This window comes from Gorilla gorilla, chromosome 2, assembly GCF_029281585.2.
Source record: "Gorilla gorilla gorilla isolate KB3781 chromosome 2, NHGRI_mGorGor1-v2.1_pri, whole genome shotgun sequence".
Lineage (NCBI taxonomy): Eukaryota > Metazoa > Chordata > Mammalia > Primates > Hominidae > Gorilla > Gorilla gorilla.
This window is the reverse complement of record NC_086017.1, coordinates 138,744,230-138,768,979: the sequence shown is the minus strand read 5'-3', so window position 1 is coordinate 138,768,979 and position 24,750 is coordinate 138,744,230. Positions and strand designations below refer to the sequence as shown.

The 24,750-nt window shown below is 55.4% G+C and overlaps 1 protein-coding gene across 5 annotated transcripts; it reads left to right on the top strand.

Annotated features, from left to right (window-relative positions):
* The first annotated feature begins 1,561 nt into the window (after positions 1 to 1,561).
* Positions 1,562 to 19,573, top strand: TPRA1 (transmembrane protein adipocyte associated 1). 5 transcript variants are annotated; one of them, XM_031009122.3, is made up of 12 exons: positions 1,923 to 2,252; positions 8,185 to 8,314; positions 12,474 to 12,615; positions 12,765 to 12,897; positions 15,564 to 15,650; positions 15,747 to 15,819; positions 15,944 to 16,023; positions 16,590 to 16,700; positions 16,831 to 16,891; positions 17,134 to 17,236; positions 17,374 to 17,454; positions 18,854 to 19,573. In XM_031009122.3, exons 3-12 carry the CDS (start codon positions 12,491 to 12,493, stop codon positions 19,119 to 19,121), a joined length of 1,122 nt encoding a protein of 373 aa, XP_030864982.1. In that variant the 5' UTR covers positions 1,923 to 2,252; positions 8,185 to 8,314; positions 12,474 to 12,490; the 3' UTR covers positions 19,122 to 19,573. The 5 variants fall into 5 exon arrangements, with proteins under 5 accessions (XP_018879132.1, XP_004036287.1, XP_063560204.1 ...); XM_019023588.3 differs by lacking the exon at positions 8,185 to 8,314 and adding an exon at positions 4,491 to 4,667; XM_019023587.4 differs by lacking the exons at positions 1,923 to 2,252; positions 8,185 to 8,314 and adding an exon at positions 1,562 to 1,790.
* Positions 19,574 to 24,750: the final 5,177 nt, after the last annotated feature.

Below are 24,750 nucleotides of genomic sequence, written 5' to 3'. Positions count from 1 at the left end.
CTGGGGCCTGAAAGCTTAAGGAGATGAATAACTCCTCCCTTTTCAGGCCCAGTTCCAAGGTGCAAGGCTACTTGTGCCAGCAAGATAGCAGAAGCAGGACAAGAGCTGGCCAGAAGACACCTACCCTGGTGGGAAGACATGTACCCGTGAAGATCGAGAAAGAGTCCATCCGGGTACAACGTAGCAGTTATGTCAGACTAGGACACTTCCTGTTTACAGGAGACCATAAAACCTTTGCCCCGTCCTCACTTGGGGCTGATGCCATTTTAGGCCTCAGCCCACCTGCACCCAGGCGCTCATTAAAACAGCATGTTGCTCCACACCGCCTCGTGTTGTGTGTCAGCGCGCTCTCAGGGTTCGAACCGATACAAGAACCTTACAGAGGGTAGTTATTAGGCCTGGTCACACATGTCCCATGACTTCTACTTCCTGGCACATGGTAGGGTGGCAGTTTCCTGCCCTCTGGAGGCTAGAAGTGGTGGCCAATTGAATGTGAGTGTGAGTGATGTGTATAACTTTCTGGGAGGAACTTGAGGAGCCACTGGATTCCCCACGGCTCATTGTGGCTGTGGTCATTCGTGATTACGCAGGCCGGCATTGCCCAGCCTCTCTGGCGAATATAGAAGCCTAAACTTAGGTATGCACATTTGGGTGTGGTCCAGGCTGGGAAAGTCCCAGAGGATCACAAGGTGGTTTCTTCCCCAATCTCCCTGTGTTTTTAGGACAGGAGCAAGGAGAAGAATGGGACCCAATCTCATTCCAGCCCAGCGGTGCTGTCGCAAGGTGTGAGTCTTGGGGTGCCTGTAATAACTGGGTGCCTACAGTCTGCACGAGGCTCTGAGTCAGCCTCAGGATGCTGCAGGGGACATCCTGCAGCTTGGCTCTCTTGGCTCCATCCTCATGACGCTGGAATTCTATAATAGGGTGGGGAGACTGGACGGGGAGGCAGGTAAATGAAAACAATCAGGTGAGAATTAAGATGCTCGGAAGGAAATGAGACTGGACAGCCGCTCCAGTGAGGGTGTCCACAAAACCCTCTAGAGGACATGATGTGGCAAGGAGCGAGCTCTGCGGGGGAACAGGTGTAGAGCCAGGAGCAGGAACAAGCTTGGAACAGCCGAGGGACAGAAACAGAGACCCGCATGGCTTGAGTATGGTGAATGCAGCATCGATGCCAGGGGATAAGACAGGCGCAATCAGGGAGGGCTTTCCAGAGGAACAGGCGTGAAGAACTGTGGAAGTTAGAGTTGGGGAGAGGCGTCCTGGCTGTGTCGCTTCCTCATTGCGCGGCTTTGGTCAAGTTATTTGACCTCTCCAAGCCTCAGGTGGCCCTGTAAAACGTGACTATAATGACTGCCTAGCAGGGTTGCTAAGAGGAGTGCCCGAGGCCTGGCGGCGCCGCGTGGAGCAGGGCGCTGGGAGGCGGCGGCCCTGCGGCGTGGCGCGGCTGGAGCGCGTGGCGCCGGGGAGGGTCCCCGACACGCCTTCCCCCAAGCTGACCCCAGGTCACCCCTGCAGGGCGCCCGAAGCGCCCGCACGCGAGGGGGCGGTCCCCGGAGGCTCCGCCCCGACGGTCCAGCAGCGGCCCAGGCCGGGAGGTGGAGCGCGGCTGCCGCCAGCTGGTCCACTGACAACTACTGCCAGCTGGAAGGCGCGTAGGGCGAGAGGTGGCGCGTCCTCAGCTTTCCAGTCTTCGATTCCGCTCTCTTTCCGAGTGAGAAACGCAGGCCTCTCTCTTCCGTGAAGCAGCGTCTTGTCTCCGCACCTCCTCTGTGCTGTCTCTTTAAGAGGTCAGCGGGCTGCTCCGCCTCTTGGGAATTTGATTGGTCTCTCCCACTTTTTTTTTTTTTTTCCAGTGATGACTTATTCCTATAGGCTGCTGGAGGTTAGAGGGCGGGCCTGAGTGATAACAGGGACTCTGGGACTCTGGGACTTGTGGGACTGTGGCCGTTTTCGCAATTTGGGCTGGACGAAAAAGACGGTCCTGCTTTCCCGGTCGCCGCTGTCGGGAAGGGCTGCAGGGTGTCCGCGAGACCCGCGGCCCGGCGAGCTGACCCCGCCTCGCCTTTCCTGCCTAGCCCTCATTCCACGGAGCCGGTCGCGCCCGGTCCTTGCGCGACGCTCCCCGGCCCCGGCCGCCTGGTCTGGCGCTGGAGGCCGGAGTCCCGCGGCCTGTGCTGGGTCCGCGCACACCCAGCGGCGGCGGATGGGCGGCCGGGGCGGCCGGGCCTGAGCGCGGCCCGGGCTGTCAGGTAAGGAGGGGCCTTCTCCCCGTCTCCTGCCGCAGCTAGAGGGGGAGCCCCGTCCCTCGCCCCGGCGGGAAGCCCAGCCGCCGTCCCCCTCCTTGCTCCGCGAGCGGCCCATTTCCGCTCGGGCGCAGCTCGGACGGCCAAGGCGGCGTTTGGGAGGGAAGGCCGTGGATGTGGGAACCCACGGGAGGGGTGCCGGGCAGTCGGGAGTCGCTCGGGGCGCGGGGGCACGCGAGGCCCGGGAGGGAGCCGCACGTAGCGGCGTCGGGCTCGGCCCGGGCTGGAGGCAGTGCGGGTGGAGATCCGGACCTCGGCGACCCGGTCCGGCGCGGGGTGGCGGCATGGACTCCAGCCCCACGGTGACTTCCCGCAGCGGCCGAGGTGCTCCTGAGCCAAGCCTGCCGCCGGTTCGGGGCTTTGCTGCCCCGCGAGGGGGCCATGTCGAAGCCTCCGCTCCCTCTGGACTCGGGGAAGGCAGGTGGGGGCTGGCTTTGCCCTCTTCTCTGCAGTGAGGAGGGGCCGCAGGGTCGTCCAGTCCCCAGCGGGGCTTGGCGGTGCTGGAGATTCAGTTGTTCCCGTCATAACAACCTGTTGAGGGCTCGTGTCGTGTCAGGCCGTGTTCTAGGGGACCGAGTCCTGAGCACTCCCGGGATAGAGAGTAGTAAATACCCAGACGCGGCTCGGGCGCTGGAGACAGCTGAGAAGGGAAGGCTTCTCAGAGGAGGTGTCAGGAGAGAACTGAGGGAGAGCCAGCCCAAAGGCCCTGAGGAACGGACCAGCTCAGCAGGTGGAAGGCAAGCAGGGAGGGCAAGGTGCAGGTCAGATTGGGCCCAGGCCTCCCCATCTTACTGGGGTCTCCGGCTTAGGACAGGGACCACACGCCTGCCAGCCCCAAGGCCGAAGGACAACAGGGGAGAGCAAAGTAACTTGGCCTCTACCCTATGGAGCCTTCCCCACCTTGTCACCCCTGGGCTCCACCCCTTCTCACCACCCTTAGGCCCTAGGGTTTGTAAGCTCAACAACCCGTCGGTGTGGGAAGCACTGAGGGCCCCTCTCCCCAGGGTTTCCCATCCGGTAGCCGTGGGTGGGGTTTGGTCAATCCTGTTGCACAGATGAGAGAGCAGGGAAAGCTGAGTCCCAGAGAGGAGAGAGAAGGCCTTATCCAGTCGTTCTCAGCGGGTCCTGCATTGCGTGACCGTGACCTGAGCCTAGCCAGCATCCTGTCCCTCAACTGGGTGGGAGGGAGGGAGGCAGAGGCCCCTGGAATGTTGTGAGGCTGGGAGACTCCTCCCAGGTGGAAGAAACAGTCTGTCCCAGTTTCCCTGTTCCTGGGAGGCCTGGGGTTGCCCAGGGTGCTCTGCACCCCAGGAATTCCTCCTCTGAGAATCACCCCTGGGCTCCACCCCTTCTCACCACCCTTAGGCCCCTATCGTGAGCTGACCAACCCCTCCCACTTCCTTGTCAGTGCTTGGGAGCATCAGTCTAAGAGAACTAAGTAGAGAAGGCTGAGGACTGACCCCTTCTCTGCCTCTCCTCTCCTCTCCTCTGTATAAGGGGACAGTAATTGTCCTCTCTCCCTTAGAAGGCGATGCCATTGTTAAGTGTGTCACCATGTGTAAAGCACTGAGCACCATGTCTGCACATAGGAAGTGTGCATCCTATTAACTAAAAGTCAGTGCGGGCCAGGCGCAGTGGCTCATGCCTGTAATCATAGCACTTTGGGAGGCTGAAGTGGGTGGATCATCTGAGGTCAGGAGTTTGAGACCAGCTTGGCCAACATGGTGAAACCCCATTTCTACTAAAAATACAAAAATTAGCCGGGTGTGGTGGTGCACACCTGTAATCCCAGCTACTCAGGAGGCTGAGGCGGGAGAATCGCTTGAATCCAGGAGGCGGAGGTTGCAGTGACCCAAGATCGCACCATTGCACTCCAGCCTAGGTGACAAAGTGAGACTCTGTCTCAAAAAAAAAAAAAAAAAAAAAAGTCAGTGCTTCAGTTATTTCCTAAGCTTTGATACGTAATGGCAGTCCTGGTATGGCCAGCAGCCCCATAACCCCAGTGTGGTTGCTGGATCAAGTAGTAGGAGCAGGGGCACCACCTGGGAGCCTGTGGGAAACACAGACTGTCAGCCCTACCCCTGCCCTTGGGAGCAGCATCTGCATGTTAACAACACCAGGGTATTTCCCACATCAGGTCTGAGAAGATAGCTCTAGAACAAGCCTGGTGCTCTTGACCCACAGGTGGAGAAGCCGAGGCCTGGAGAGGGGCACCTGGCAAGTTGTTGACTGGGGGCCTGGGCTCTGGAGACAGACAGCCTGGATTGCTGGCCTGGCAAGTGGCTGCCCCTCTGAGCTCCACGTTCACAATGCGGATAACATAAGTACCTCCCTCCCAGGGTTGGAGGCCAGGGCTCAGAGGTTAGGCACAGAGGTTGCTACGTTGTTGGCAGGGGAGTGGGGGCAGGGAGAGCAGCTGACACCTCCTCTGTCTTTCCTCAGACTCCACAGCAATGGGGGCTTCACAAGAGGTCCATGGACCTGGGAACCAATTCCTTTCCCTCCTTGCCCTTCAGTCTTCTCTGGTAATCCCAGCAACTTGGGAGGCTGAGGTGGGAGAATTGCTTGAACCCGGGAGGTGGAGGTTGCAGTGAGCCGAGATCGCGCCACTGCACTCCAGCCTGGACGACAGAGCAAGACTCTGTCTCAAAAAAAAAAAAAAAAAAAGCAGCAACCACCTTTGTACATGTGTCACTTTTGTAGATGTTTACCTCCCTGGTTTTGTTTGATCCTTACGGCACCCTTATTAGGCAGATGTTGTCCCCATGATACTTGGAGGGGGAGTGACTCACCCCAGGTCACACAGCAAGCACGTGGCAGAACCAGCAGTGCAGCCCCGTCTTGTTGACTCCAAAATCTGTGTTAGCTGGAGGTTTTTCGGTGGTGAATTAGAGAAGTCAGACTCAAACTGGCCTAGGCAGAAAAGGGGATTTGTTGGGTTTTATAACTGAAAAGTCCAAGCGGGTAGGACTGGCTTTGGGTGTGGCTGAATCCAGGGGCTCCAGTGAGCTCATCAAGATCTGTCTCCATCCGTGTCTCAGCTCTCCACTCCTCCGTGTCGGCTTTACTCTGAGGCGGGTACCTGAGCGTGAGGTCAAGGTGGTACAGCCCTGACTTACTGAGCTCAGCAGAGAGTGTTTCCTCAATTGTCAATGAGAATCTGCCCTGAGACTTTTGCTCTAATAATTTATTCTAATAATAATTTAGATCAAAAGCCTCAGGGCAGATTTTCATTGGCCAGGGTGATGGAACATCCTGACTAGCCAGACTTAGATCACAGGTGCATTCCCTGGGTTGTGAAGGGTTAGTCAGGCATCCCTAAACTTCCAGAGAGTCTAGAGTCTGGGAGCTGAGTTTCCACCTCAGGAAAACGGTGCTCTTACCAACTGGCAGGAGCCTGGTTGCTGGGCAGGCAAAACCAGAAGCCCACCCCGCCCTCCATACCCTGGACTCTGTCTGACTCCCCCACTCTCCTACTCCCTGCCCCTGTTCCTCCCCACTGGCCTCTGTGCCTCAAGGGGCCTCTCAGCTTGCTGGTGACTGCTGGGTGCCTGGCCTGCACCCTGGCCCTGCCCGTCTTGGGGCTGTGTGACATTCCGTTCTGGGTCAGAGTTGGTGCTGGGCTGCTAGGACCAGGCGTTCGCTCTGCCTGGCTTGGCTTTATAATAGGGGTGGGGATAGCTGGTCATGGTGGCCCACACCTGTAATCTCAGCACTTTGGGAGGCTCAGGCAGGTGGATCACTTGAGGTCCAGAGTTCTAGACCAGCCTGGCCAACATGGCAAAACCCTGTCTCTACTAAAAATACAAAAATTAGCCAGGTGTAGTGGTGCACACTTGTGATCCTAGCTACTTGGGAGGCTGAGATGGGAAGACCGCTTGAACCCAGAAGGCTGAACTTGGGAAGCAGAGGTTGCAGTGAGCTGAGATTGCACCACTGCACTCTAGCCTGGGTGACAGAGTGAGACTTTGTCTCAAAAATATATAAATAAATAAATAATGGGGTGGGGAGGAGAGGGCTGTAGAATCTCCCTCCTTCATCAGGTCACTGATACTCTCAACTCAAAGTTACAGGTTGTTATCTCATGCCACCAGAAGTCATGCAGGAGGCGCGCTGCACACCCGCTTCCAGCTGTAAGCTCCTGCATGCTCAGCGTGGTGGCCCAGTCCTCCAGGGGTGCAGGAAGACAGTTCTGGACACCCCACACAGGCACAGATCCCCCCATGAGGCATCACATGCCTTTGCCTCAACCAACTGCTGTCCAGGAGCAGAAGGGCCACCCTTCTTGACTTCGACCAGAGCCACTCTGCAGGGCATGCTAGCTGTAGGGGAAGACAGTTAGTTACTCATTTGGCGGACTGTCCTATGCATTGCAGACATTTGGCAGCCCTGGACCCTGCACACAAAAAAATCCACAGTCCTCCATCCCCTAGCAGTTGCCATGTCAAACTAGAGCAGTGCTCCACACCGGCTCCACCCCAGAGACCACTGGCTGAAATTAATGGAGACTCAACTTCTGGTGCTGGAGAGGGGCCCCTGCTTGAACACTAGGTTTTATGGAGGGATCCTGAACAAAATAGTAGCTTGTTAGTGAGGAAGAAGGGGACAATGTCTGGTGGTCAGTGTTGGCCTCAGTTGCAAAACATCCAGTGACTCAGGCCAGAAACTGCACCATCAGCTGTCTTTGGCCTCTTCTTTCATTCTCTGTGTTTGATCTGTCAGTGGGTCTTGTTGGCCAAGCCTCCCAAAGGTCTCCCAAGTCCCTCTGTTCCACCTGCACTGCTGCCACTAGTGCAAGCCTCTGTCCTCTCATGCATGGACTGTTGCAGGAGCTCCTCATGGCCTCCCGGTCTCTGCTCCTCCTCCACTTCAGTCCCTTTTCACTGGCATCCTGTCGCCATGGAAACCAGACCTCTCACTCCTTGTAACACCTTTCTGGTTGCACTTAGAGTGAAGTCGAGTTGCATGTGGGACCTGGCCCTGCCAACCTTTCTGGTATCAGCTACCCTGGCCTGTTTTTTGCCCTTGGGACAGGCCAAACCTGTTTCTACCTCTGGACCTGTGCATCTGGATCTTAGGTGATTCTCCCTGGAATGTTCTTTATCTTGATCTTTCCAAGGCTGGCTCCTGCTTATTTATTGAGATCTCAGCTCAAAATGTCACCTTGTTTGACCACCCAGTCCAAGCAGTACCTTTATATTCATTGGGATTTGGGCTAGCTGTTGAAACAAAGGCTAGGATAATAAAATAGATTATTTTTATCTATGCATGGCAGCCTCTGTGCAAGCTGTCCAGTACATGCACGGAGGCCTCATTGTGCTGGGGACTCAGACACCTTCTTTGTCATTGCTCTGTTACCCTCGTACAGGGTTTCTGCCTCGTGGTCTGAGGAGGCTGCTCTTGCTCCCGCTGTCGTATCTATATTCCAGCCACCGGGAAGGGAGGAGGGCATGACCTGAAATTAGCAGACCTCACTCTGCTCATGTCATATGTTTATCACAAAAAAACAGTTCTTTTTAAAGACAAGTCAGGGTTTTTATCTTTGTTGGGCCTCTGTTGTAGAGTTTACGTCTTCACACTATGGGATTAGATCAAATAACAGGCTGAAGGACTGTCAGCCTGTCTCAGCTCATGTCCAGTTGGATAAAACTCAGCCACATGGCCACACCCAGTTGCAGGGAAGCTGGGAAAGGTCCCCATTGTGCTGGGAAGCGATGTGTAAGCTAAACTCCATTGGTTCCATCACTAAAGGGAAGGGTAGATGTTGGGGGAACCCAGCAGTCTACTGTGTTTCTTGTCATTCTGCTCCACCTCTCTGTTTTCTTCACTTAGCATTTATCTCTAGAAGTTTGCTTTTTTTTTTTTTTTTTTTTTTTAGACAGGGTCTCACTCTGTGGCCCAGCCTGGAGTGCAGTGGTGTGATCATAGCTTGCTGCTGCCTGCTGCCTGGATCTCCTGGGCTCAAGCGATCCTTCCACCTCGGCCCCACCGAGTAGCTAAGACTACAGGTATGCACCACCATACCTGGCTAGTTTTTTAAACTTTTTGTAGAAATAGCCTCTTGCTGTGTTGCTCAGGCTGGTCTCAAACTCCTGGGCTCAAGTGATCCTCCCACCTCGGCCTCCCAAAGTTTTGGGATTACAGGCATAAGCCACTGTGCCCTGTCAAGTTTGCTTTTTTTTTTTTTTTTTCCAAGTTTGCTTTTTAAATAGGGTTTTCATCCTTGTTGTTGGCTTCACCTCACTGTGAGGGCAGGGCCTTGTCTGCTCTGTTCCGTGCCACGTCCAACCACCTAGACTTGTGCCTGGCACCCAGTAGGTGCTAGTTAAGGTCTGCTGAGCAAATGAAAGCATGTGTGGGCTGGGCATGGTGGCTCACACCTGTAATCCCAGCACTTTGGGAGGCCGAGGTGGGCGGATCACAAGGTCAGGAGATCGAGACCATCCTGGCCAACGTGATGAAACCCCGTCTCTACTAAAATACAAAAAATTAGCCGGGTATGGTGGCACGTGCCTGTAGCCCCAGCTACTCGGGAGGCTGAGGCAGGGGAATCGCTTGAACCTGGGAGGCAGAGGTTGAAATGAGCCGAGATCACGCCACTGCACTCTAGCCTGGTGACAGAGCAAGACAACGTCTCAAAAAAAAAAAAAGCATGTGTGAATGAAGGGTGGGCTTCTTTGCCCCCCTCCCAACAGTAGGGAAGGAGCCATCTTCTTTCTTAGGATCTACTATGTGTCAGGCATTTGTTCTCTTTAATATTCCCCATCACTTGAAGATTGCAGCTATGGCCTCATTTTATTATTTTTAATTAATTAATTTATTCTTTTTTGAGGCAAGGTCCCACTCGGTCACCCAGGCTGGAGTGCAGTGGCACGATCATAGCTCACTGCAGCCTCGAACTCCTGGGCTCAAGCCATCCTCCCACCTCAGCCTTCCTATTAACTGGGACTACAGGTATGCACTACTATACCTGGCTAAGTTTTGTATTTGTTTGTTTCTTTTTTTTTTTTTTTCTGAGATGGAGTTTCACTCTTGTTGCCCAGGCTGGAGAGCAATGGTGTGATCTCGGCTCACTGCAACCTCTGCCTCCTGGGTTCAAGTGATTCTCCTGCCTCAGCCTCCTGAGTAGCTGGGATTACAGGCATGCACCACCATGCCTGGCTAATTTTTTTTTTTTTTTTTTTTGAGGCGGAGTCTTGCTCTGTTGCCCAAGCTGGAGAGCAATGGTGTGATCTCAGCTAAACGTAACCTATGCCTCCCGGGTTCAAGGGATTCTCCTGCCCCAGCCTCCCAAGTAGCTGGGATTACAGGCATGTGCCACCACTCCCGGCTAATTTTTTTGTATTTTTAGTAGAGACAGGGTTTTTCCATGTTGGTCAGGGTGGTCTCGAACTCCTGACCTCAGGTGATCCACCCACCTTGGCCTCCCAAAGTGCTGTGATTACAGGCGTGAGCCACCGTGCCTGGCCCTAATTTTGTATTTTTTTTTTTTTTTAGTAGAGGCGGGGTTTCTCCATGTTGGTCAGTCTGGCCTCAAACTCCCAACCTCAGGTGATCCACCTACCTCAGCCTCCCAAAGTGCTGGGATTACAGGTGTGAGCCACCGTGCCCAGCCTTTTTTTTTTTTTTTTTTTTTTTGAGACAGAGTCTTGCCCTGTCGCCCAGGCTGGAGTGCAGTGGCACGATCTCAGCTCACTGCAACCTCCACCTCCCGGGTTCAAGCCATTCTCCTGCCTCAGCCTTCCAAGTAGCTGGCATTACAGCTGGACGCCACCATGCCTGGCTAATTTTTGTATTTTTTAGTAGAGATGGGGTTTTGGCATGTTGGCCAGGCTTGTCTTGAACTCCTGACCGCAAGTGATTCACCTGCCTTGGCCTCCCAAAGTGCTGGGATTACTGGCGTGAGCCTCCGCACCCGGCCAATTTTTGTATTTTTTGTAGAGATGAGGTCTTGCTATGTTGCCCAGGGTGGTCTGGAACTCCTGAGCTCAAGCAGTCCTCCCTCCTCAGCCTCCCAAAGTGTTGGGATTGCAGGTGTGAGTCACTACACCCTGCTGTCCTTACTGTTTAGATGGGGACTTGATCCCAGAGCCAGTGAGTGGCCCACTGGAGCAACCTGAGCCCCAGCCCATGGCCCGCCCCCTTCAGTCTTCCCTCCCTTTCATCCAGAGGTGTTCTGGTGTTTAAGGGCTTGGACCAGCAATGGAAGTATTCCTAAGTCCCCCCAGCCCTGTCTTGGGCTGCTATTGTTCAGGGATAGCTTTGGCGACAACACAAGCAGGGCTCCTGTTGGCGTTTCTGCAGACCTTGCTGACAGGCATGCAGCTCACTGGGCGCCTCCTTGCTGAAGGGGAGGCCTGGGCCCTTGATGTGTTGTCGGGACACATCTTTTTTTTTTTTTTTTTTTTTTTGAGATGGAGTCTCGCTCTGTCGCCTAGGCTGGAGCACAGTGGCACCATCTCGGCTCACTGCAAGCTTCGCCACCTGGGTTCAAGCAATTCTTCTGCCTCAGCCTCCTGAGTAGCTGGGACTATAGGCACATGCCGCCATGCCCAGCTAATTTTTTTTTTTTTTTTGTATTTTAGTAGAGATGGGGTTTCACCATGTTGCCCAGGCTGGTCCCGAACTCCTGAGCTCAGGCAATCTGCCCGCCTCGGCCTCCCAAAGTGCTAGGATTACAGGCATGAGCCACCGTGCCCGGCCACATCTTTTTTACTTTTTAAAATTTACTGAAGTACACCTATGACTTAGGAGTCATCGGTGTGTGGCTTGATGAATTACCACACAGTGAACACATCTGTGTACCCACCACCTGGATCTGACACCCAGACGCTGGCAGGCCTCCCCCAATTACCATGCGCTTCATCTCCCCAAAGGCGCCCTGTCTGCATTTCTCCACGGATCATACGCCTGTCGGCCCTTGTGCCTTGCTTCACGCTATATCACTTCTGAGAGTCATTCGTGTTGCCTGTAGCAGTGGGTCATTCTTTTTATGCTGTGCAAGTGTCAACCGTAGGAACCTGCCACCATTCATGCCCATGCTCTGGGGCTGCTCCCCGCCTGGGGCTGTCATCCATAGCCTTTACAAGCATTCCTGGTGAAGCAGAGTCACGGGCATCTGGCCCAATCTGTTCAAATCATTCTAAATGTTGGCATCTGTTACGTTCTGGTGCCCCAGGCCACACCTGGATCACCCTGAACTCCCTGCGGAAGTACCTGTTGCTGTCTCCTGAGAGTCCTCTAGCTTAGGAGTCTTGGTTTTCCGACCAGACCCTCAGTCCCCCAACCCCAGAGTGGTTCCCAGGACCCCAGACCACCAGCTCTCCTGTCTTCCAGGCTAGACTCGACCTCTCATGCTCAGAGTGTCATGTGGACCTCTGGCCTGTGGGCCCACCCTGTCCCTGGCTTCACCCTGCAGCATGGCCATTGCAGACACACTTGCCTTGCCCGTCTGTGGTACAGCCTCTTCCCCCATGCCCATCTCCAGTTGGAGACCTCCTGTGCATCTTCTAGGCACGGCTCAGTGTCCCCTCCATCTTTGTGGTGGCAGAGGGAGACAAGGGCCGGAGGGTGCAACAGAGGAGGGCATGGTGCTCAGCTCTGGCCCTCAGCAGTGCTGTGGCCTCACACAAGTCAGTGGCCTCTGAGTTCTGCATGGTGTGGCAGGTCAGAACCATGGCTGACCGCTACCAAGAACTCCTCACGTGTGTGCCTTGTTTGAGGCACTCGGCATCACCACAGCCTCACTTGTTACACCCATTCCATGGTGGGGGGGACACAGGCACGGAGAGGACAGGAAGGAAGGGGCAGGGCTGGGCTGTGAACCCGGAGCCTATGCTCTTACCCACGCTGCTCTCATGGGCCCTCAGGACTGAAAGGAGCCAAGTGGCTGTGCCTTGCACACGGAGATGCTTAGCTGAGGGGGTGGCTTTGTTAGACTATTTGCAGGTCGTGAGATAGAGCCTGAGATGGGGGACTGGGCCCCTGCCTGGGGGATTGGGTCGTGACCTGTATGGAGCCCCACACTGAGCTGCAGTGGGTGGGGAGGGTGGTTTACAGGGGTGCTCTGTGCAGCCCCTCTGATTTTCCCCTGGGAGTCCCAGGTCCAGGGGAAGGAGGACAGTGGCCCAGGCCACACAGCTTACTGGGCGGCTCTCACTCCCCCAGGGCTGGCTGCTGGTGGGATGGACACCCTGGAGGAGGCGACTTGGGCCAATGGGAGCACAGCGCTACCCCCACCCCTGGCACCAAACATCAGTGTGCCTCATCGCTGCCTGCTGCTGCTCTACGAAGACATTGGCACCTCCAGGTGAGGCAGTCACAACGCTGGGCAGGCTCGCTGAGTGTCAGTGGCTTTTCCTGGTGTAGGGGGGTGGTGAGGGTGGGGCAGATTGTGTCTTGGAGAGGGGGTGCATATGTGGCCTCGCCAGTGAGCCAGCTCCTGTGCCCATCCGCCAGGGTCCGGTACTGGGACCTCTTGCTGCTCATCCCCAATGTGCTCTTCCTCATCTTCCTGCTCTGGAAGCTTCCATCTGCTCGGGCGAAGATCCGCATCACCTCCAGCCCCATTTTTATCACCTTCTACATCCTGGTGAGTTCACTGCAGTTGACAGAAAAGCCAACTCCAACTGGGTTAAACAAAAAGGGAATTAACTGCTTCTATAATGAAAATAACCTTCAGGTATGGCTGGATCCAGGCAGTTAAATGATATTGTTAGGATCTGTTTCTGCATCTCTGATCTCTTTGGGACTTATCTCAGATGAGTTCCCCTCATATGGTGTCAAAGATGGCCAGGAGGAACTTTGAGCTAACATCCTGCCTCTACAACTCAGGCAAACAGTGCGTGTTTGCTGATAGTGCCAGTGTAGACCTGGGATTTCCTCCGACTGGCCCACCTAGGATCCCATCCTCATCCCTGAGCCAAGCACTGTGGCTAGCAAGGAAAGGGGCACTGTGAAGCTGGGAGGGCAGCATCAGCTCAGCTGGACCATATGGACTGAGGGAGCCCACAACAGAATTGGGGAGCTGGTACTAGAGGGGAGGGGAATGGATGCTGGGTGGGGAAAATGCCCACTGCATCCTCCATCCATTCGTCCCCCATCTGTCCATTCTGTGAAACCTCTTTGGAGAAGACATCTTACTTGCTGGGAGAGCCTGCATTGTCACCACTTGGTGGTCCTGGCACATGTTGCCTGGGGAGAGGTGTCAGGGCTGTGGTTGAGAAGGCAGCTCCAAATGTGGGCTCTCCTGGTATAGGCTCCAGGTGTGGGCTGTCCCAGTATAGGTGCCAGGTGTGGGCTTCAGGTGTGGGCTGTCCAGGTGTGGGCTTCGGGTGCGGGCTGTCCTGGTGTGGGCTTCAGGTGCGGGCTGTCCAGGTATGGGCTTCGGGTGTGGGCTGTCCAGCTCCCTTCCTTCAGGGCGCCCTTCCCCTGCCTGCAGGGCCTGCCTGACTGGAGTCCTCCCTTCTCTGTGGCCCTTAGATACCACCACATGAGAGCTGAGTGGCTCCCTGGTCCCCTCCTTGTGGTCTAGCCCAGAACTTCCCAGTCAGAGGAGTGGGCTGTGGGCAGGCAGAGAGACAGACAAGGGGCTGGGGAAGCCTGGAGGTTGTAGTGGCCTGATGTCCCTCACACCTACAAGATGGTGGTAGACAGGACTGGGAACTGAGGCCTGCTTTCTTTGCTTCTCTCCTACTGCTTCTCTCACCATTTATTCATTTGTGTATTTATTCAACAGATATTAAACACCTACTGTATGCTAGGCAGATGTCCTTTTGTGGGGTAAGGGGGAGTGCAGGCAGGGAGAAAGAGCCAGGGCTAAATGTCCAGGAACATATAATAGGGCCCAGCCCATCAACTTTTGGGGACTTTGTCCTAAAGAGTTCAGGAGGCAGTGTTAAGAGTGGACTCAGGAAGTCCAGCTCTGAACCCCAGCCATGCTGCTGTGTGACCTGGGGCCAGTGTCTTGGTCTCTCTGTGCCCCAGTGCCCTTCTGCGTAACAGATGTTGATCTGCTTTAGCTATGGTGTTCATGTGAGCACCTATGAAGTCGTCTGCATAGCTGCAGCCCAGTGGGAGCCTGACATACAGTAGGCGTGTGGCAGTTTGTTGCTTTTGCTGCCTGCCCTGCTGACACAATTTCTCATGGCACAAAAGACAGAGTATATATGGATCTGGGCATGTGTCAGAAAACCCAACTGAGACTCACAGAAGCCAGTTTCTGACTGAGAAACTGGGCAGTTCCTGGGCCTCAGGCACAGCAGGATTTGGGGGCACAGCAGTGCTGCTGGGGCACCATCTCCATCTCCCACTCAGCCTGGGATCTCCCCGATGGCCCTGCTCTCTCGCCATCTGCCCTTGTGGCAGCAGGGTGGTGTCCATGGTGCCAGGCTTGCATGCCGTCCGTCTGCCTTTCCCAGCAGCCGCACCTGACATCCTGGGTCTCTCTCATGAGGCTCCCTTGGGGCCTATACCTTTTCCTGAACTAGCCCTGAGGCCAGGGGAATGGCACACACCACTGGCCAGTGCTGCGTCCCAGGCCCATCCCTGAAGCCAGGAGTGGTGGACTCAGCCTTATCTGGAACCACTGAAGTGGGGGTGAGAAGGGAGAGGAAGGGGATGGATATACCAGGCCGATAAGTGCCACAGATGCTGAGCAGGTACTTTGTGAAACCTGCTGGGCTGGTGGCTTCCCTAGAGGTCTCTGCACCTCTTCTCGGTGACCTTTCGCCTGGTCCCGCATGCCTCAGAATTAAAACCATGAATATGATAATAACAGCAAATGTATACTTGGCCCTTCCTGGGTGCCAGGCAGGCTTCTGCTGCATCTGTTAACCCATTTGACCCAACAATCAAACACAGTAGGTTTTGTTTCTGCCCCCATTTTATAGATGAGAAAGCTAAGGTACAGAGCCAGGAAGCAGCAGCGTGCTGCTTGTGATGTGAACCTGGCCCATCTGGCTCCACCACGCGCACTCCTGCTCACCAGCCCAAGGCTGTTGGTGCTAGCCAGGAAGCCGGGGTCCCGAGAGGGGAGGGCCAGGCTGGAAGTCACCTGCAGTTGAGGGTCTGCAACTCTGTGAGCCTTGCTTCCTGGAGCCTGATCCCCACCTCCCTGTGTCCCACCCTGACTTTGCCCCTTCCTCCTTTCCGACCTCAGGAATCAAAGGCTCCTGTAGATATGGGGGTGGGCTTGCTGCCCCTGCCGACGCAGAGGCTCTTGTTCCCTGACTGCCACGCCACTCCCTTGCCCACCAGGTGTTTGTGGTGGCGCTGGTGGGCATTGCCCGGGCCGTGGTATCCATGACGGTGAGCACCTCGAACGCTGCAACTGTTGCTGATAAGGTGCGGCTGGGCCCTCTGAGGGAGGCCAGGGAGGCCTGGCCTGGGGTGGGCTGGGGATGCTGGTCCAGGCTGACGCTGTGCCCACTCTGCGTGCAGATCCTGTGGGAGATCACCCGCTTCTTCCTGCTGGCCATCGAGCTGAGTGTGATCATCCTGGGCCTGGCCTTTGGTGTGTGTACCGCTGGGCTCTTGGGCCCTGGCGACGCTCTCCCCTGCCCGTCCCTGGCTGTGGGCTGACTCTGGCCTGGTCACCTGGGCTGGCTCCTGCCTGCTGACCAGCATGTTTCTTCCAGGCCACCTGGAGAGTAAGTCCAGCATCAAGCGGGTGCTGGCCATCACCACAGTGCTGTCCCTGGCCTACTCTGTCACCCAGGTAAGAGGGTGAGTGTGCGCAGGGGATGCCAGGAGTCAGGGCACCAGGCACCCACTGCTTCTGGGTCTGGGTCAGGTTTCCAGTCTTTATCACCTTCAGAGTTCTCAAAACTTTGCACCTGAGAAATCACATGGGGTGCTTGTTACCAAGGCACGTTCTGGGGTCCCCTGGAGATTCGGATCCAGTGGGCCAGGGCGCCAGGATGGGAGGCTCAGAACTTGCCGTTTTAATAAGGAGTTCAGGTCGGGATGGTGCAGGTCCGCAGACCCCCCTGAGAAGCATGCATCTAGAGTCCCCTTTCTTAGATTGGGGGCAGGGACTGCACCTTGTCCATCTCTGCCCCCTTCCCCATGTGACTCAGCCCAAGACTGGGCCGGCTCTGGATGCTGCAATCAGTTGGGCAGGACATGGCCAGGGAGCAGGCTGGGGCAGGTGAGTTGAGGGTCAGGCCAAGAGGCTGAACTTGGTGTGGTGGAGAGCTTAGGGGGCTTTGCATCAGGGAAAGCCCCTGGGAGAGAGAAGCCTTGAGATCCTCTCCCTTCCTCCCTTCCTGCTTGCCCCTGCAGGGGACCCTGGAGATCCTGTACCCTGATGCCCATCTCTCAGCTGAGGACTTTAATATCTATGGCCATGGGGGCCGCCAGTTCTGGCTGGTCAGCTCCTGCTTCTTCTTCCTGGTGAGGTTCAGGCTGGGGCAGCTGGGGTGGCTGGGGCCTTAGGGCCAGGTAGGGATTGGATTCCTGGGTTTCTGGCTGTGGGTCTGGGGTGGCGTCCCCAGCACCTTCTCAGCCCTGCCTGTCTCTGTAGGTCTACTCTCTGGTGGTCGTCCTTCCCAAGACCCCGCTGAAGGAGCGCATCTCCCTGCCTTGTGAGCAGCTGGCCAGCGGCTCTGGGACAGGCGGGGATGGGAGGGAGTCTACCGGGCCACTGTAGAGCTGGGAGCTGGGAGCTGGAGCTGTAGAGCTCCAGGCTGGGAGCTGGAGAGCCCTGGGTGAGAGGGAGGCCTAGAGGGGCCCTGGGGGACACACCAGGCTTGAGGGTAGTAGGTGCTGGAGGCAGAGCCTGGCCTGTCCAGGGTGGGACCTCACGACCCACCCTGTCCGGCCCCAGCTCGGAGGAGCTTCTACGTGTATGCGGGCATCCTGGCACTGCTCAACCTACTGCAGGGGCTGGGGAGTGTGCTGCTGTGCTTCGACATCATCGAGGGGCTCTGGTGCGTGGGGGCCGCAGGGTGTCTACCTCGTGGGGGCATGGGAAGTGGGCGGCAGGGTGTCCACCCGCTGGGGGCATGGGGAGGTGTGGAGTCAGCATGGGGCTGGGAGGCCCCGCGCTGACCCGCCTTCTCCGCAGCTGTGTAGATGCCACAACCTTCCTGTACTTCAGCTTCTTCGCTCCGCTCATCTACGTGGCTTTCCTCCGGGGCTTCTTCGGGTGAGTCTGTGGCCGCCGGCGCCCCCGCGTGGCTGCCGGCGGAACTGCGCCTTCTTCCAGCATGGGTGTGAGGATTGAAGCTGAGAGGCTGTGTATGCATACAGTGCGCATGCGCACGCACATACATACATGCACTTGGGCACACGCATACAGATACACATGCACATGCACGCAGATATACGCACACCCACCCACATGTGCATGGACACATGTGCACATGCACACACAGGTGCACAAGCGTGCACACATGCACATGCACACACAAACACGCACATACGGATACACACGGGCACATGCACACAAACATGCACGTGCACACCCACATGCATGCATACACACATGAACACGTGCTCAACATATACATACATGTAGATATATGCACATATCCACATATACATACATATATATGCACGTTGTATGTACAGTACACACAGACATACTCTCCCCACGAGAGAGAGAGTGACTATGCATGGTGTTCTACATTGCTGGTTTTTATTTAATAATATATTAACTCATTCATTCGCAAGCATTCATTGAGCACCTACTGTGTGCCAGACACTGCTAGAGCCAGAAGATGCGAGGCCCACAGCGGATGCAAATCCCTGTCCTCACGAAGCTTGTACCCTGCTGGGGGAAGACTTAAGTGGGGAGCAGGTTTGGGGTGGGAAGTCAGTTGGATTCTCTGGGGGTGAGTACACTGCTGTGCACATGTGCATCTGCAGAAGCGTCTGTGAGATGGGATGCTGAAGACATGGGATTGGGGGTCCCACTCCAGACCTTAATGTGGTCGGAATGTGGGTGTTTTGTCCCCCCTTTCTCACCTGCCAGGTCTTGTGAGGAGGGGATCAGCCTCCCACCTGGGTGAAGCTGGGAGAGGGCCAGACTGGTCCATGGCCCCAGCTTGGATCTTTGCACACAATTTCTCCCCTGAGCCTCAGGCTCCTTTTTGTAAATTGGGTGTAGTGTGTCCCCCTTGGAGAGTTGCCCTGAGGGCCGAGGGATGAGGTCAGAGTGGAGTGGGTGGTAACATGAGCAGCAGGGGTCACAGGAGTGGGGGCAGAGGCCACAGCCAATGTCTCCTGAGTGCTTGGGCAGGCACTGTTGAAGGCTCATGATTTATGTCCGTTCTTCCTCCACACGGTGTCCACGCACCCATTTCACCATGAGGAAGCAGGCACAGATGCCCCCCGCCTGAGCTCACACAGCCAGGGGGAGGAGGGCTGAGTTCCAAAACAAGTCTAGATGGGCTCTGGGGTCCAGCTCACAGGCCCACTCGGGGTGGGTGTCAGGCAACTGTTGGTCGATTCCTTCCTTATCTGGTGGCCCCATCAGCCTGGAGGGGAAGGCTCTTCCTGAATCACTCAGTGAGGCTTCCATGCCCCTCTTTTCCTTTTATCAGCTCGGAGCCCAAGATCCTCTTCTCCTACAAATGCCAAGTGGACGAGACAGAGGAGCCAGATGTACACCTACCCCAGCCCTATGCTGTGGCCCGGCGGGAGGGCCTGGAGGCTGCAGGGGCTGCTGGGGCCTCAGCTGCCAGCTACTCGAGCACGCAGTTCGACTCTGCCGGCGGGGTGGCCTACCTGGATGACATCGCTTCCATGCCCTGCCACACTGGCAGCATCAACAGCACAGACAGCGAGCGCTGGAAGGCCATCAATGCCTGAGAGCGGCTGCCAGGGCCTGTGGAGGACAGGCCAGAGAGGAGGCTGGCGGGCCCAGAGTCCCCGGGGGAGGAGGACCAGGTCAAGGGACCTTCTGTGGGCGGTAGCCCTGTGTGGCCCTGTTCCCACCATGAGTCTGGAGGCCCCGCCTCCCTGGGGCTCCCAATCCCTTTTGCCATCTCTGCTCTCACTGGGGACCCTCCTCCCCTTCCCACCTGCTCTCATACTGCTCAGTGACATGGCCCAGGCTTTCCTTCCAGGGCCATGCTTGGCAAGGTTGGCTGAGGGCACCCTCCTTCTCTGCACCCTTGGCACGGGGGCAGGGCTGGCTCTCCCAATGCCTCCATCCCATCCCCATGGTGCTTTGGCCTCCTCAAAGCATCCACCATGGTGGATGGACTGAAGTGTGTATATTTTCTTGATCTATTTTTTAATAAAAAGGAAAAGGAGCAGAAGGTGCTAATGTGGAGGTTTTGCAGGAATACCGGGGCTGGTTCCTTTCAGGAGCGTGAGGGCTGGGTGAGGGGCTGGGAGGCTCAGGGGGCCTCTGTTTGCTCAACCAAGGAACAGTCCCCAGTGCCCAAGCCCTGGGCTGGCTGCTGGGGAGGTGAAGAGAAACAGGATCCCAGCTGCCGCTGCCCCTGCCCCTGGGCCCATCTGAGTAGGGGGGACAGACATTGAGAGAGAGGAGAACTATGTTTTGTGAGCCAGCCCCTCTCCCTTTGTCAGACACACACTATTGTCTTGGGCAGCCGGTTCTCTCTGCTCAGCTCCAGTAAAACTCAGAATGGACTTACTATTGCCATCTGTAAAATGCGGAGAAGACCCGTCCTGCAGGGCCTTTTGTAAGGATTGGAAAACACTAAGCGCGAGTGGCTGGCGTACAGTAATGAACGATAAGGATAGCTCTTATTTTTAGCCTCAAGAATAGTGCTTGGCACATAGTAGGCCCTCAGCAGACAGGACTCGGGGACTGATGTTTGTCATAAGGATGGGTGTGGTTGGCTGAAAATGGGAGTAAATCAGAGCAAAGCACTGGGATCATAAGGCATGAGTAGGGGAGAGGGGCCCACTTGTCCCTGCCACTGCCCTTGTACCTGAGTTCGGCTTTGAGCTTTTTGGCAGCCAGAGTGAAAGGGAGTTGCTGCCAGTTATGTAATCCCCAGTGTTGGAGAGGAGGAGCCCATCCAGGACACAGCCAACTGCATGCTTCAGAGCCTGGGGAGGTCTCAGCCCTGGCTGTGGGTACCCTGAGGATCAGGCTGTTGCCCGCCTCCGCGATCAGCCTTTTTTTTTAGGGGGGAATGGGGTGCGGAGGGCACAAGCTCCAACACAGCTCATGTCTGTGGGGCCAATGTGTCAGGCTCCCTGGGAGGGCCTGGAGGGTTGATTGATAGCGGGCAGGGCCAACAGTACGGCCAGTGAGCTGGACTCCTGGGCTGCAGGGGGCACTGCAGGGTGCCCCTGAATGGCATACTTTATCAGGGCCTCTCAGCTCATGTAAAAGCCTGGTAATCAGGGAAGGCAAGCTCACGGCATTCTGAGTGAGCAGGGTAAGGGTTGGGGCCAGCAGGGATTTGACCATCAGATCCACATGCAGTCCAAGATGGCACAGTGTCAGCCGAAGTTTGCTGGCTACAGTGAATGAGCAGAGAGGCATCAACAGAAGAAAAGAGACCATTTTTATAATTTTTAAGTTTGTTTTTTAAAAATAGGTCATATATGTACATGGCAAGAAAAAAAAAGGTTCATGCAGTACAGGAGGGTATTTGGTGAACGATAAATCTCCCTGTGTGGCACTGAATTCCTCCGTCCCCCTCCTGAAGCACCCAGGGTCTCCATAACCTTCCAGAGCCATCCTGTGTTCACACCAACTGATGTGTATATCATCCCTCTTTCTGTAATGCTAATGTCCTGTAGCTCGCGCCAATGGATCTTGGAGATCATTCCATGTCAAGTGGAGGACTGCTTCACCCCTGCAGCTACATATATATGGATATATGGCAATTTATAAACCACTTCCCTTTTGTTTCTGAAAGATTTTGCAACAACAAACAAGGCAACATCAACAATCCTTATAAATTTGCTTTTGGTAACTCATGCAAGTAGAATTGCTGGAGCACACAGTCTTAATTAGTTTTAATTACTCTTATTAGTCTTCTGCAGAGATCAATAGTTGTCCTCCAATATATGTTGTTTTTCTCCATTGGAAGAAAATCCCTGATTTTTCGCTGGATACACAGCTGTCTAGAATAAAGACTGCATTTTCTAGCCTTCCATGCAGGTGGGTTCTGGCCAATGGATATAAGTATGCATGCAACTTCCTTAGAGATAAGAGGTGGCCCTTCTTTCCTGCTGACTGGAATGTGCTTATAATGGCTGGAGTGATAGCAGCCATCTTGAACCATAGGGTAATCTGGGGAATGGAAGTTTCTCATTGCAGTGCGACAGGATAGAGAGAGCCGGTGTCATGGACACTGTAGTGCATCTGTAATGACCTCGGACGTCCTACCTTCAGATGACTTTTGGAACGTATGAGAGAAATGAGTGGCTATCTTGTTCAAACCACTTTTGATGTTTCTCTTACAGTTGAACCTAATCTGAACCAAAACATCCATTCCAAGAGGCTATGCCAGCTTTCATTCCCACCGGCACATCCTCACTGACGCGGTATGCCAGTCACATTTTCAGTCTTTCTGAAGAGCCCTGCTCAGACCACATCTGTGTGGTGTCTGGGTGCGAACAGGCATTAGGCAGAGGAGCGGCTGGATGCGAGGTTTCTGGAGTCTTAACGTGGTAACAGAGTTCACTGTATGTGGCCAAAGTCTAGTCTCACCTTCCCACTGCTGCTGCACATGGACTGTGGACCTTGGGCAGGTCACAGCTTCTCCTTGATCCTCAGTTTCTTCACTAGTGGTACAGGGTAGCAGGTGACTGGTTGCCACTGGTATCCATTTTTCCTCCCTCAGTAACTGCACCCTCATGTTTGTGGGTCAGTGAAGCACCCACCTTAGAGGTGTCACCATTGAGAATTTAGGGAAGAAGACCTTGGACACAGGGTCCTCAGTTGCTGTCAAGCTCAGTGCCAGCCACATGGCCCTGAAGCAGCAGAGCTCTGAGACCTGCAGGTCCACCCACCCAGAGCACTGGAGCATGGTGATATAACGGGTGAACGCATGGCCAGTGATGTATGGGTTTGCCAGGGCTGCCATAACAAAGTACTATAGATAGGGGCCTTCAGCAACAGGGGTTTATTTTCTTACAGTTCTGGAGGCTGGAATTCCAAGATCAAGGTGTCCACTGTTGGTTTCCTCTGAGGCCCCTCTCCTGGGTTTGCAGTCAGCTGTCCCCTTTCTGCCTTCTTGAGTGGTCTTCCTTCTGTGTGTGGGGTCCCTGCTGTCTCTCTGGGTCCGAATTTCCTCTCTTTATATGGACACCAGTCAGATTAGATTAGGACTCCCAATGAATGGCCTCTTTTCACCTTAGTCACCTCTGTAAAGGCCAAATCTCCAAATGCAGTCCCCTGCAGAGGTGCTTGGGGCTGGGGCTTCAGTGCATGAGTGTTGGGGGACTGACTTCAGCCATAACAAATGGCATTAGAGCCTCTCTCCCTCTGACTTCCTGACACTGTGCAAGAGCCTGAGACCTTACCAGATCCATGGAACAGGCAGAAAAGCCCTAAGCATAACTGAGGTTAAGTCTTCCTCCTGCTCAGCAGAATGGGGCCATGGTGGAAACTCAGCAACATTCTAGAAAATTCCTGGTGTGCTGTGGTGGGATTCCCGGCGCTGTGTGGGACTGGGTCTTCTTGAGGACAGCCCCAGGTTCTGCCGTTTCCCTCGGGACAGCTGGAGGAGCATTGCCCTGCCCTGCCCCATTAGAGGAGGGATGAGGCCGTGTGACTAACGCTGGCTACTGAGATGTGAGTAGAGGTGGCATGCATCAGTCACTTCCAGGTGGGAGAATTTAATGGCCAGTACATTGCTCCAGCCAGCCACGGTGATGGCAGAAGCATGTGGTAAAGATAGAGCCTCTGCTAGCCTGGGTCCCTGAGGGGGCTCAGTGGGAAGAATCCCCCTGCTGAGCATGCACTGAACATGTGACCAGAAAAAGAAGTGAACCCTATCCTTTAAGCCTCCAAGACTGGGGGCTGTTTGTTACTGCAGCACATCCTGGCATGTCTCAACCTCTCCAAGGGTTAGCTGAGGTGGACACCTGCTACAGTAGCTGTGATTAATTTGATTTCCAAGTACAGAGAGCAAGGCCTGGGCTAGGGACAAGTAACAGCTCCTAGGCTCAAAGGGTCACCCCCTCAGCCCCTGTGTTACATGGGCTCATTTTCAGACTCCATGGATCATTCTGTTAGTTTCTCCTCCCCTTCATAGCTTCCTTAGGGATGCCTGTGCCAGGGTCATAACCTGAATGCCCTAGTCTTTCCACCTCCCTTCAGCTTCCAGTGGCCTCATCTCTGTGCTTTCGGGTGACTGTGGAGGGGTGAAGGCATCTGGGGAGGAGCTAGTGTGCTGTGATGGCACAGGCCACGTACTAAGTGTGTGCTGGGCACCCAGCGCTGAGCTGCCTTCTGGAGTGCCAGCCTAGGAAGCACTGTCCCCTTCCCTGACCAACTGTTCCTGCTGTGCCACTTGCAGATCAAGGGGCCGGGCCTGGGAGAGAGGGCTGTGCCCGAGCCCAGGAGGAGTGAGCCTGCTCCTCTCCCAGTGACGATGGGGTAGGTACCTCTTGGAGCAGCTGGCCGGCCTCATGGGCTGTCCCAGAGATGCTCAGGTGGCCTGCACCTGGTGCCTGGATGTCAGACACCATGGCACCGAACCCGTTGGCAGATGGGCTCCCTGGAGGCCTGAGCCCACCCTCTGCCCCAGGCAGGTGATCAAGATGCGGCAAAGCCAGCCTGGAGAAGCAGTTGCTAAGCCATGAGCATGCCTCTCCTTGATCTCAGAAATGCCTTTTGGGAGCTGCAAGGGGTTAGAGGCACCTGCTCAGCACTGAGCCTGGTGAATAGACCTAGTGTGAGTGGCCTAGAGTGAGTGGCCACTTGCTTCTCCCCATGGCTTTGTAGCAGAGCTGGGCTGGAGACTGGACCCACACTCCCCAGGGCTGCAACAACTGAGTGAGGCCAAAAGGATATGGGTCCCAAGCTTCCCATGTCCCTGGGGATGCGTGCGCAAGTTCTGCCTTGGGACTCGGGCTCAGTCCCGGGCAGAGCAGACGTGAGGTCTTCAGGACTTCCCACTCTGCAGCCTCTCAGAGGACAGTCTCATCTTCAAAGCTGGCAATCCTGTCCACACCCATGGGTCATCCACAAGAGGTCATTCTGCTAAAGTCCTGGTAATTATCCTGCAAGACAGGTTTACCTATCCCATTTTACAGATGAGGACACCGAGGCTCAGAGAGGTGCAGTTATTTGCCCAAGATCCTAGACCTCATGGGAAGCAGAGCTGGGTGTTAAGCCCAGGTCTGCCTGAATCTGCAGCCTGACTTTACCTGGGACGCAACACCCCTCTCAGGAGGACCCAGGTCAGTGGAGGGGTTCAGGGAGAGCAATTTTACCAAACTGCCCCCCTTAACAACATCAGATGTGAAAGGTGTGAATGAGAGGAGCTGGCTTTCACAT